This window comes from Hirundo rustica, chromosome 6 (genome assembly GCF_015227805.2).
Source record: "Hirundo rustica isolate bHirRus1 chromosome 6, bHirRus1.pri.v3, whole genome shotgun sequence".
Classification (NCBI taxonomy): Eukaryota; Metazoa; Chordata; class Aves; order Passeriformes; family Hirundinidae; genus Hirundo; species Hirundo rustica.
In genome coordinates, this window is record NC_053455.1 from 10,504,680 (window position 1) to 10,518,534 (window position 13,855).

Sequence of the window (13,855 nt, forward strand, 5' to 3'; positions counted from 1 at the left end):
CAGAGAGAATGAAATCTTGACCCTATACAAACTAAGAATATTTCCAACTGACTTCAGCAGGGCTAAGACTTCTGAGACACCCATCAGCCAAGTTGACTTTGCACTGTTGCTCTTCAGCGCATTCATTTTTTCCTCAAGGGCACACAGCAATGAAGTTACAAATCATTTTGTAACCCTTCCCTAGAATAAAGTCACTGACATATGACATGCGGTTAGCTATTCTGGTAACTTGGCACTGGCTTGGGATTTCCAGTGATTCAACTCTTTATTATGAATAGGAAGAAGTCTACAAAGCAGGAAGTAAAAAGAAAAAAAAAAAAAAATGGACATACGATGATAAGCAGTTATGTCCTAAATGAAAGTTGAAACAAGAATTGAACATAAAACAGTAGTAAAGTGTATAGTCTCTAAGGTCTGTAAGAGACAAACATAGAACCACTGGGCTTTTCTTAAATGACAAAGCACCTCTCAGGACACTGACAAAAGGCAGAACATGATCTATTCTGCAAGTCACAGGGAACGTGGGTTTTTTCCTATGATGTGATATAAATTGTGTCGTTTTAATCAGACTAATGAAAAACGAACTAAGGATATGAATCTGTATCTCTCAAAACCGAAAAATGTAAAGTTCCTACATCGACGAAGTTTCACAATGCAAAAGAAAACTTAGGTAATGTTATGGATCGTCAAACTAAGGCCTACCTACACACATAGAAAAATTCTATCTAAAAAAACCTGTATTAGACCTCTCCCAGATTCAATGGCTTCCCTAAGAGGCTTCAAGTTCAAAACCAAGCAGTTCAGGAACAAACATGCTGGGGGCAAAAAACACATTACACTGTTGCAGTTAATGTCTGCTTCCTGCAGCTGCATGACCTTGCTGGAGAGCCAGGCAGGAGAGATCTCTTTTGGCCAAGAAGGGAATGTGCTTTCTAGACAGAGTCTGCTGAACTCTAGCTTGTGATCTGCTCTGAGATGACAGAAATCATATCCTAAGTGCCTCTGAGCTTACACTGGGATTGCTATTTGTGAACTCATTTGAGGTAAGTCTGAAGGGGCTCCTGACTCTTGGGCCTGCATTTGTAGAATATTTTGCTAATTCTAGGATCTTCGTTCCCCTAAAAATATAGAAACATCAATTTGATGTCTATGTATGACTTTTTCAAAAGGATTTAAGAAAACACTAATTTGTTCTGAAGTTTTGTATCTTTTTAATCATTGCATTTAATCTTGCATTTTATTCGCAGAACACATGGTTAAGTCATTCAAATTTATTCACAAGACCATAGCTGATACAACTCCCAGCATCTCCCAAATCCCAAACAATTTAAAACCTGGGGTCCCAAGGAAACCCTGCAACAAGAACTTCATGCTGGTCTAGCACTAAAGCAGACATCATCATGCCATGAGTTACAGTATGTATAATTAACCTGTGCAGGTCTTTAAGTTTGGAGAGCAAGAACAAAAATAAATAAAATAAATAACCAGTTTATTACACACTTCTGAAATTACGTCAGGAAAAATTATAAGGCAGCAAAGATACAGCTCACAGTGCTGCCATGGCTTTCTGAACTCTCTGTTCTTTAAGAAGGCAGCTGGGAGAGGAAATATAATACTGGACTGTTTATCTGTGTGAAGAAAAGTGTTGTCATTAAGTTATCAATGAGGAAAATTGTCCATGGAGCTACGAAGCCAAGTATCTCACAGCCTTTTATTATATAACAAAGGTACAAAGATATGCTAAAATGGCTTGATAGCTTTTGAAGCCTACCAGTGCTTTAGCTGTGATGTTGAACAGCTGTGAAACAGGGAAAAAGTGCTTCTTCCAGTACTTTTATATGATTTAAAGAAGTCAATGAAAATTAGAAGTGAGTAGAAGATATACCTTATTTTCTAGAGCATTGCTCCACTCTTTCAATAAGTTAACATGCTGCACTGCTGAGCTGGCTTCATGTGCTTTAATTTGTTGGTTTGTTCCCTGTGACAACAAAGAATTTATACATTTTAGCCAATTCCATTTCTTTTAAACCTACAAAGAAAGAGTATATAAAGACATCGAACCAACACTACATATTTTGGTTCACAGGTGCTTGTTGCAGAACTGTAGAGGAGGGAAATCTACTTGGGAATTTAGAAAAATCAGGAATATATTTAATATAGCAAGTGTTTTATACAACTGCTATGTAACTCCATCCAGTGTGCTTGATAACTCAGAAACAATAAAAATGAACAAGATTTACAAAATGAATTGTATTTTAGAGTCTTCTGTGTAGCTTAGAACTAAACAAAGCGCAATAAAACCCTTGAGTCATATAAAATCTGAAACTTCCAATTCCACTAACTGTAATTTAAAACTTCCATTGTATTTCATGAACAGCTTCATAAGCACTGCATTTTCCTTCAGCTGAATATTAAAGACAAATATTTAAGATAAGTTTATCATGAATGGAAACTGCCACCTTTGTAAACACTACACTGGGAGTTACTACAGTGCCTATTTTGTCATGTTGGAGACGTTACCATGATTGTTCCGTGATACTCAGATATGCTGCCTCTGCACAACCTATAAGTGCTGTTACAAATAACCACTATATAGAGTTTACAGAACACACATAGAATTATATACAGAGTACATAAGATGCAGACCACATTCCTTACTTCATTTGTATCATGTTGCATTACACCTACTTCAGTAAGTGCTTTGCAATGCAGAGGGTATTAGCTTTGTTGGTAGACAGTGCTGCAAAGCAACTGAAAGGGTTTCAGTGATCCTCAAGGTATGTACTCTATATAAAATACTAAAAATATATATGTGGATATATGTACATATATGCACACATATACATACATAAAATGAATGGCAATACGTACAACATAACAGTGGGCAGGGTTACAGCATTGATCAGTTTTATCACTAAGAGCATTGCTTAAAAACACTTAAAAAGATGAATGCTCGTTATTTAAGAACCTGGAAATACCTGCAGGACATCATCTGTTGAGAAGTGTTGCTCCTTGGCGACTCCTTGTCTCTTTAAATAGCCATGGGCTAACAAATGAATCATTCTATCAGATAAACGCCATTTTTTCCTGTCAGCGGTTTCTGAAATGTCCTGACTAATATTTTCATTGCATAAGCATCCAAATTCCCCAGGATTTATGGTAAGCAGAATATTGGAAGAAACTGGAATGATACTACTGAAACTAAACTCTGAGGTCTGACTTTATTTTTTTAAATGTTGCAGGGATTGCCAGGATTAAAATCTAAAACTTTTTTTAAAAAATAAATTTCATGCTTTGATTATACACCTGTGTGCACACAGACATATTAATGCACATAAAATACATGTTTTAAGTGTGCTAACCTACGTGTAACCTCTATTAAAAATATTAAGACACACAAATGAGAGAAAATATAAACATACTTAGTTCAAGAAAATGCTTTCATAGAAACAACTGAAGTTACTAGTCTATTTTCTGAAGAACTAAAGAGACTTTCCTCTTATCCTAAGTTAACAAGTTCTTCAAATGTGTCATATTCCTATTTCAACAAGACACACCTAACTGAACTCGCAAACCATTGCAGGAATGTGTGGGCTTTTTATGTTGTTTATTTTTAAAATGCAAAATCAAACATCTCCTGTATAATCACTTGGTGCAACTGGATGATTTTCTTAACTGAAACTAGATTAAGTCCAGAACTTTCACATCAAAGAATTAGGTTTGTATTTGCAGACTTTCATCAATTGGGAAGTATAAGTGTTATATACTGACCTGAAAAGTGCAGCCATAACGCTTAAAACTACAGGTACTTGGGGCATTAATACATTCTGACAAATGTGCATTCAACTGCAATAGGAAAAAAATGTGAGTTTTGGCAAAAAGACTTTTGCATGATAACATAAAGGGCAGAGGTTATCAGGTTTGTATTGTGTGCCATTTGCAGAACATACAACACACATGTGTATATTTTCTCCAGTCTGATCTCAAGTGCTAATTCTGTATATACACATATGTAAACCACACGCACATGCCAATACAGTATACAGTGATACATGTAATATACAGTGAAACTTCTACCAAAGACTATTTCAATAGGCAACCCAATTTAAAAAAAAAACCAAAACAAACAGAAAGAACGTACTCTACAATTATTTGATTTCATTTGACTTTACTGAATGGCTAATCTTTTCTCAAACAGTAATTTTATATTTTTTTACCGGTGCTCTGAGCAAGTCTTAAGATCAGTTTCACTGTAGTAAAGTACATTTTCTTCTAATCCTAATTTCACGAGGAATCAACTTTTCAAAACATAACATGCAATTCTCCGTGCCTAAATTTAACAGTCAAATTACACAAAAAAAGACTAAACAAGTACTGCGTGAAACAGACAAAGAGTTTTAGAATAGGTACAGTTAAGTAACTTTTAAAAAATGCAGTACACAAGATTAAAACTGATTAGTAAAATGCCTGCATTTTTCACAGATTGAGATTTAGTCCAATATCTTGGATTATTATGAGCACAGACCACTTCTCATTTAAAAGTAAACCAATTCACAGAAGCATATACATATATATGGATAGCAGCAGCACATACGGCAGCAGCTGGATGCAAACTGCCTAAAAGTTGGAGCAGAGAGGCAATTTTGGAAAGGACAGCCTAACAAACACTCTCTTCTCAAAAACAGAGTCTGCAGTTTGTATTTCCCACAAAGCAGACAGGAGCCAGTGCCTGGCTCCTCAGCCGGCATCACTCTTTTAGGTTGCAGAATATCATTTGAAATTCCCACACCTTAAGCCCCCCATGACTCAGCTCATCCACCTCCCTAGAGAGAAGTGGTGAACTGACACTGCTTTGAATGTGTAGCTCTGGAACAGACCAGAGAGTCTTTAAAAATCCCATACCGAGATGCCATCGGTCACTCATCCCCGATTCACAACTATTGTGTTCTAAACACTACCTGTCGAAATTCACAGTATCATTTCAAAAGACATGCAGCAGAGAAAAAAGTAAGACGAAAGGTACATGTGGTCTAACAGGTTTTACAAGAACATCACGTTTTTCAACTTCTCAAAACCAGAAGTCTGCCAAAGAGTTATGAATTAAACATGAAAATTGCCTTTTATTCTACAGAATTGTAGACTACACTACAGAATTTTCTCAAACTGTTAGGCAGGCATTTTCCCATTTTCTGCATAAGACTGCATGTCCCTAATCATGCAACCAAGAAATACATACATTTTCACAGTATTAGAAAAAAAATTAAGCAACATACAGCAACAGATGATGCAGGGCAAAGGGCTGTTTAAAGTTCTGATTCTACCCATGGTATCAAACCCCATTCTGACTCTGTGTATAACAATCCAGCCTTTAATGGTGCAGTTCTTACAAGCACTCAGACACACCTCTTCTGAAAGTAACTGCTGAAGTCAGGGTTAAGAATAAGCCAAAGTGCTCCAGAACCAGGATCTAATCTTGGCAGTAAGCACTGGTAGGGTTGGCCAGCGTATTTTCTCTTAACAGCTCAATTTATCTTAATAAATACAGTACCTATCATATATTTTGTATTTCATTATGTTGGAAGAAAACACTGCATTAAACCTTGGCAGGAGTTTTATGTGCCTTCTGCACTCTGCCACAATTAATAATTTACAAGTGCAACTGAAAAATGGTATGAAACCAGCCCAGGAAATAAGGAGCAGAGGAAAGAGAAAAGCTCATCCTCAGATCAGAAACTTCACTTTCCTTAAAAGAGGCTTACTGAGTGATGAAGACTTCAGCAAGTTCTTCTCTATCCTTAGCAAGTAAGTTCTACTTTCAGGGAAAAATTAAGTACCACAATTTTGACAGATGCTACTTTTATCTTTTCCTGTACAAGAACGTGGATCTCTCCAAACCAGGCTTTAAATTTTTTTCATCTACATATTACTGGAAGCTTCTACACATTAGGAGAAACTTTTCTGCATTGCTGCATCTGCTCTTGGAGGATTTACTCAATCTTACACCATTTCTCCAAGTATCAGTGGAGATACTGATTTCCCCCCAAATTTAATAGATTTAATCAAAACTTGGGTTTTTCCATGAAATTACACATTTATATGATTTTTGTAGTTTGTACTAACTCTTGCCAATGTGCACTGAATTTTAATTGTGTATCTGTATGTTAACATAAGCTAACTACCCCCAGATGCTGCTCTATGGTGCTGAAATGAGGGAAGGGCAAGGGGAGAGCTAGTAAAAACGAAAGCAGGAAGGACATGCGCTAATCTTGGACAAGCCAAGTGTAATAATGACTCAAAATTAAGAAATTGTTTCTTTTCAAATAGTTTTTCAAGAAATCATTAAAAATATTTGAGTGTTATCACACTTAACTGTGTGGTAGAAAAAGCTTTTCCTTAGATCTCACATTTTAACAAGGAAATGGCTTCTGGCAAAATTCTTGCGAGATCTTACTAAAAACATTATTTAACGTTTCAGCACAACACTGGGCATAACTTCTTACCTCGCTCCTCATAAGTGTTTTAACACTACATTTATGAGGACATGAAACCATGACACATGGGCAGTCTGTATCTTCATGTTTCTACAGAGGAAGAAAGCAAACAAACCACAAATCAGATCTTACTCTTTAATTAAGAGAGGACTTACCTGCAAAGAAAAGCATCCTGCAACAATTAAAAATCCCACAAGATTTTTTTCAATGTTATTCCCAATTGCGTAGTTACAGAACTGCAAACCTCAGTTTATACTTTTGATGGAGGTGTTGATATTCTGAAGCAAAACCAAGAGTTTCCTTGTGTTTTCCCATGCAGAGCAAATCTATTTGCTTACCATTTTATTGGCTTTACTTTGAACAATGAAACAGTAGTCAAAGTCAAGCTTTAATTCCAAACAATTACCCACAAAATTGGACTTCTTTAAGAGAAAGCAGAACCAGGGTAAACATCCTTTCTAGAAAGGGTATGTAGTGCATGGAAAAGTTCATCAGAAATGCACACTGCCCACTCTCAGAGATTCTCTTTCCTATGTATGGATATTCCCTTCCATTTCTTTTCTAATTTTGATTCCTTTCAAACACCTGATAACTAAGACTCACTGTTACACATCATGATTCCGGGCAGGGATTTCAATCTGAGCCCGGATGACAGGTATTTCAGCATAGCTGTCAAACCCTATCACCCCAGTGAGGGAAGAAAAGCCCAAGATAACTAAATTTACATTTCCTCTCAGTTTTCTCAACAAAATGAAAAATCCGTTTCTCGTCAAGTGACACGTCCCATTCAACTTGAAACACACTGCTTCATTTCTGGTACTTAAGAAAAGCAAAGGAAACAAAGCTCTAGATTTATAAGCCAGTTAGAAAGGGGAAAACAAAAAGCATGCCCCATTTGCCCAGTAACCAGGTCTACTTTTTGAAACACAACCAAGACGTAAAGGAGATCTGATCTCCAAGACGTGAAAGGCCTTGGTTGGAATTCTGGCATAAATCTGCCACCATGTGACTGTGTCTCTGCTCCCTTTAAAGCAGGCCATCAGCCACCCTGCCACGCTCCCCATTCACTTGGCATGTGGCACAGCCTCAGTGACAGGAACCAGGGAACGCTCAGCTGCTGCTTAGCCAGAGAGCTGGGACGGCTCCTGAGCCATCTTCAGTCTGCCCCCACCAGGATACCCAGCCAGGAGCAGCACCAGCCCCTCTCCTCAGAACATGCCTCTCAGGGTGACAGAGTTGTTCTCAGGACAAGTAGAGTCTCAGAGCACCACTCCTGCCCAGAGTCAAGAGCTGCACCTGGGCCTCTCACTCGGGACACATCTGGAATCGTGCTGAAGGGAGACGTCACACACAACCACGTGACTTTTAGGAGCCTAACGCCCTACACACTTCCTCAGTTATTTATCAACTACAAACCCAGAAAAGTGACAATCCCTTCTAATGTTCACTCCCTATTTTTATTCCCTAACCTACCCAAACCATCTGACAAAGGCTGTGATACTGAGCCTTGGTTCACGACAAAAAGGCAACGTGCAACTTGTCAGCATTCTCTCCTGTTTTCCTCCTTGCTCCACATCCCAGTGTCCACCCACTGAAGCCAAGACAAGCTTTTCCAGTGACTTCAGGACATACCAGAGTAACCCCAGTCCAGTGGCAGAACTCTCTCCCTTCTAACCTAAATTCACCCAGTTGAGCACATAAAGCCAACTGCCAAATCCAGTACAAAGCACAGGGGAAACCAAGGCAGGGCTCCCAGCAGAGATGAGGGCAGGGCAGGATGTTAACAGGGCTCCTGGAAAAGCCAGTGCCACATTAGGGACACGCCTGGCTCCAGAGCGGTGACAGGGAGCAAGGGACAATGTCTGGGGTCTTGTCCCAGTCACTCAGCTGTATTTCAGAGCACTGGGCAGAGCCCAGATTGCCCTGGCAGGGTCTGGTTTATGGCCAGGGTTTCAGGGAGGAGCACGGGCATGAAGCAGTGCTGTCCTTCCAGATCCGTGTCACACTACTGATATCTAAGTATCAGTTTTACAGGACAAGCACCTCCACGTAGCTCTGTGGATTATACACAGAAAAACACAGTAATCCAAAAGCATTTCAGACTACTAATTTCCACTTTAACAATGCACCATCTTTATCTTCCAGGAGGTGGAGGATGGAAAGGTAGGTTTGTGACAAAAGGAAACCATAAATTTTTAGACGGTTTGAACAAAAGACATTAAGAGGCTAAGTCACCGAGTGAGCACGCAGGCAAGAAAAATGCAATCTAAAAAAGCATTCTACTAACATCGTTAACTTGTTGGAGTCTGCCTCCAAGAACGGGGATTTCCTAGCCCACGGGTCACGGGATTCTATGAAGACATGAACCACATGTTCTCCAGTAAAATTTTTTGTTTCCATTTGCATACCTTTTTTCTCAGTCTGCTCCCCCTATCTCCGTTTTCAGTTCAAGTCACTGAGGCCAGCTTCAGTCATTATTACATTAGAGAAAATTCTAGGCTACAGAACCCAGAGAAGAATACAAGTTCATCTCTAAAAACCCAGTTGTGTCAAGGGGGTGACATAAGTCAAATGAGAAATCACAAGAAACTTAAAGGGGACTACAGAAAGCCAGAGAGGGACATTTTACAGGGGCATGTAGAGATAGGACAGGGGAGAAGGGCTTTAAGCTGAGAGAGGGCAGGTTTAAATTAGATATTAGAAGTTCTAGACCGTGAGGGTGACGAGGCACTGGAACAGATTTTCCAGAGAATTAGAGAATGCTTAATCCCTGAAAGCATTCAAGGCCATGTCAGATGTGGTTTTGAGCAACCTGGCCAAGTGGAAAGCGTCCCTGCCCACAGCAGAAGGGCTGGAACAAGAATGATCTTTAAGGTCCCTTCCAAGAAAAACCATTCTGTGACTCTAAGATTCAAATACACAATGTCATTAAGCTTCTGACTCTTATTACTAAAGTATAGCGAGGTAACATTTTAATCAGGCCACAACAAAGAAACTCACTTCAATTCCTATAACCACAGAACTTTTGAAGATCTAGGAAAAAGCCCCAGAAATATCAGCCAATCCAGTTTACAGAATATGGTTAAAACTCAGTGATGCTGTCTGTTAAGACACCACACATTTAATATCACTTTTTGCCTCATGCCACTCCCCAGCCTAATGATAATTATGGGAGAACAGCACCCATATTCTACTTAAATACACTTTCACCTCTGTATCAGAATGTACAAAAATAAATACAGGACAGACAATTTTTCTGTGTATTTTCATGTCTCAGCCACCTTATTCCAGGTAAGGCCCAGTTACTGAACTACCAGCCCCTGCAAGTGTGCACTCAAATAACCGAGAGCCAAATCTAAACCAGAACTTGCCAAGTTTCTACCTATGCCTTTTTTTGTAAGAACATCTCCAAGCAAAGAACACTTCTCGTTATCAGACTTCACCTAACAAGCAACACACAAGGACAGAAATGAGAATAAAATTTACATTACTCTTACTATAGTAAGAAAGTGTGAGATTCAAGACCATCAAACTACAGAAACTACGTAGACAGAATTTTTAAAAAAAATTTTAAAATCATACCAAGATAAGATTCAGCATAATATCTTTCAGTGTGAAATAACATGACACAGTCAAGTTAAAATTCTGTGTGTGAAGTAAAAGCATGACTTTCTCAACCTCTGCTCTGTAATTCTAATCCTCAATATGCTGCCTATCAGGAAAGCTACTCTGAAGCCAGGAACAGCAGTAACTCATCCTAGGCCTGTCATGTACCACTGCTGGTTATGGCAAGGTACAATTTGCTTTTACATTCTTCCTTTCCTCTCATAAGACACAACTGGTTTTACATCCTTCCCTTCCTGCCACAAGAGATCACAAAGTACCCAAGAAGGATTACATAGAAGACGCTATTATGCCCATCAACTGCAATGCTTATGCTTTTCTGGCACAATATTTGACTGTTCTTATGGTAGTAGCATTTATTACCTAAATTGTAAAAAACTCTAAAAGGCATAGCAAAATTAACTTCAGTATCAATACCAGGCAGTGGATCTGAACTTTTTAAAATGCAGTATCTGAAGATCAGAATAAAGAAAATATTTCCTATTCAATGCTTTTTTTTCCCCCACAGGAAAAAGACACGTTTTTGAAAGTCAGCCTATTTTCTTTTTTGAAATAATTCTGGCTGAGAGGCCAAAGCTCTTCTGGCAGCTACAGAGAAGGACAAGAAGAGTTGTTATTATTTTACATTAATGTAGGGAATCTTAATGTATATACACAAGAAAATACTTCACCTGTAACATAATCATTGGGACTTGGCTTTTACAGTATTTACAGGTTGTCTCTCGGTATTTACAGGTCTTCTCTACATGGTCTGGCAAATCCTTTCTCAGTATTTTTTCTTTGCAATCAGCACGAGGACATGGGAGTTCTTCAAACTGACAATCAGTTCTCAGATGCATCTGAAAGATTAAAAAAAAAAAAAGAAGTCAATCCAATTAAGTTTTGTGCATGCCTTCCATCCTTTGAAGACATCCAACATTAGATAACTTCAAACCCAAAGTAAGGAGAGTTATTTTGTGAATGGCATCACACACTGACAAATCTACTCATTGATACATTTCTGACTGTACAGTCCATTTACCTGGACAGCTGATTTCACTGTATTATGGATGTGCATGAGCTACTTCTACACTAAAAGCATTCTAACACAGCACAAAATCCTCCACAGGCTATTTAAAGAAAAGGTAAGCACTCTTTTTAAAGGTATATTATTCCACATAAACATAGATGCTGCTTTAAGTTGTTTAGGTACGTGAGCTTGCTCACTCACAGCAACAATCTACACTCCTGTGCAGCCATCTCATAAAAATGTTGAATTATTGAATTACTGCTATCTCATGCCTTCACTAAAACAGCTACAGGTTATTTTACACAACCCTGGAGAAGCCCAAGCTTTAATTTCACACATAAACACCACAAGAGAGGATTAAGATAAATAAAAACACATCAAAACAGAAATAAAATTTCTCACATTTGTCAAGTACAGATTAAGATTCTTCGCTATTTTATTTCTCCTTCCAGTTCTCACTTGGTTCATCCATTTATATTTCCAAACTTTAGTGCCAGACAATCACATGATTTTGTACAATTCCTTATAGTTCATAAAAAAAGCTGAACTTCAAAACAATTTAAACCTATCGTAACATTTATAAATCATACTAACCATCAGTGAGAGAAAGTTAAGTAATTGACTGTGATTTTAATTTGTAAGAATTTTTTCTTCATTCTTTAACTCAAAAGAAAGCTCATGAGTGTAAAATTAGCTTACCAGTAATTGACCCAAAGACAGCTGTTCCTTACAGCCCTTGCTTTCATTTCTGCAGTATATTTGAAGGGCAAGTAGTTCTCTCCTGCAACAATTATCTTTAAATACCTGAAAAATCAAAAATCACTTTTTTTTAGAAACTGAAAAGCACTCAAGGATATGCAACTTCAAAATAAAGTAGAAGCCATGCAATTCAGCCACAGCAGTGTCATTCAATTCTAACTTTGTGTGCCAGAAATAAAATCCTGTTATTCTGTTTTTCCTAGAGTGTGCACAACACTGAGGTTCCTCCACTGTGAAGCAACCCGATGAAGGAGTATTGGACAGATACTCTGCTACTGGTTCAGCTTTACTATAAATACAATAAAGGGAAAGGTACAAGAAAGGACCAAATTTGCTGCTATTTGCTTGCCAATATTAGGCCTGCACAAGCTAGAACTCTCTCCATTGTTTGGGGAGCTGCTGTATTAGGCACAATACCATAAGACAAAAGAGACTCAAAGCACAGTAGTTTGGAGGGGAGGCATCTCATGGATGGCAGTCCCAAAATTACTGCATTGGCTGGCTGGAAGACCTCTTGGCACTTCAGTGGTAACACATAATTACAGGAATTTTCTAAGTTTTTGGATGGAAGGAGGTTTTCTTTTATTTCGCAGACAAGTGGGCTGTAATTGTCTCTCCATTTTAATGTTTATAAGCACTTCCAGCATTTTTTGTCCACAATAAAACTGGAAGTTACAAACAGAGAGGTTGGGGTTTGAGTTTTACACCTTTTATGGGAGATGCCCCATAAGAGACCACACAGCTGAACTCTCAAGGAGTCAAACTGCGAAGGGCAGGAACTAGGGAGAGACAAGAACTGAAAAACATTACTGCTATTTTAAAGTCCAAAACCAAAGAGATGAACTTCTAATTGTTTTTCGTCTGCTTTAGTGGCCGTTAAGAAATACCTTAAGAAGCCCGAGCTATGACTGATAAACAGCCTCCTGTGACACTGAGCACACTGCAGCGCTCCTGCAATTACAGAATGGTTCTGCATGCTAACACTTAATCAAGAGTTATGACCCACCTGCCCACAGTGACTATGAATCTATCCCCAGGATCAGTGAACACGGGAACACTGCAATCACTCTCATCTGACCTCATCTGACACAGGTCACTGATTCGTGTTTACTTTTCAGAAGCGTGTGGGAAGTTTAATGAATCAACAAGTCTCATTTAAATAATCAATTAGCTATGCTGCAGTATCTTTTCCAAAGTCATTCCCAGGGGTAGCATGCAGAGTTTTGCTGACTGAAGATAAGGTAAGAAGATGACTTTTAAAGGTTTTTAAAGACTATCTAAAAGCATTTCTGTGATTTAGGACTTCAGCATTCTGTGGGAAGAGAGGTTTCCAGTTTCATGAAAAACACTGATTTGCAGTTAGTTTAACAGGTATTTAGTATACATTGGCCCTCTTGTCCTGTTTGAAAGATACTTGAAGTTTTGCAACAAATGTACATTTTTATGCATATAGAAAGCCAGAATGTCAGTTAAAAGAACAAGTAAATTACGCATCCTGATTATTGGTCTGAACTGCTGGAGAGTCCATCCATGTCAAAACCAAATTATCCTGAGCATTGTTCAGAGAACTCTTTTGGATTAAAGCAAAGAGAGATTAACATACCCATCAAACTTTTCTTGAAAAATGTTACAAATACAAGTATTCATTTAGGCAAGAAAGACCACTAGCACAAATCATTTACTAAACACTTTAGCAATAATGTGAAAACCACATAAACCGTGTACTAAGCCAAGAAGCTTTTCTACCTTCAACATTTCATAGGCAGCAAAACGTTTTGATGTGAAAAAGAGTGAAGAGGTTATCACTGAAATAACTCACACATATAAAAAAAGGAAATTGATTCCATTACCATTACTGTAACTCCTAATTCCAGTGGGGTTCACACTGTAAAAGAGATGAGTGAAACAGCAGCCACTGGTCTAGAGCCAAATGAGTGTTCACCTCAACCTGTCACATCCCTGCATCTACAGG

The 13,855-nt window shown here is 38.3% G+C and overlaps 1 protein-coding gene across 19 annotated transcripts in view; it reads right to left on the minus strand.

The window, feature by feature from the left end:
- TRAF3 (TNF receptor associated factor 3) overlaps nucleotides 1-13,855 on the minus strand; it is a 69,964-nt gene that overhangs the window by 16,776 nt on the left and 39,333 nt on the right. For 18 of the 19 annotated variants that reach the window (XM_040066555.2, XM_040066550.2, XM_040066554.2 and 15 more), the window contains 5 exons: nucleotides 11,824-11,928; nucleotides 10,787-10,954; nucleotides 6,501-6,581; nucleotides 3,772-3,846; nucleotides 1,886-1,978 (listed from right to left, as the gene is read on the minus strand). In XM_040066555.2, the coding sequence (XP_039922489.1) occupies nucleotides 1,886-1,978; nucleotides 3,772-3,846; nucleotides 6,501-6,581; nucleotides 10,787-10,954; nucleotides 11,824-11,928 (522 nt within the window). The remainder of the gene's footprint in view (nucleotides 1-1,885; nucleotides 1,979-3,771; nucleotides 3,847-6,500; nucleotides 6,582-10,786; nucleotides 10,955-11,823; nucleotides 11,929-13,855) is intronic. The other variant, XM_040066558.1, reaches the window with a different exon arrangement.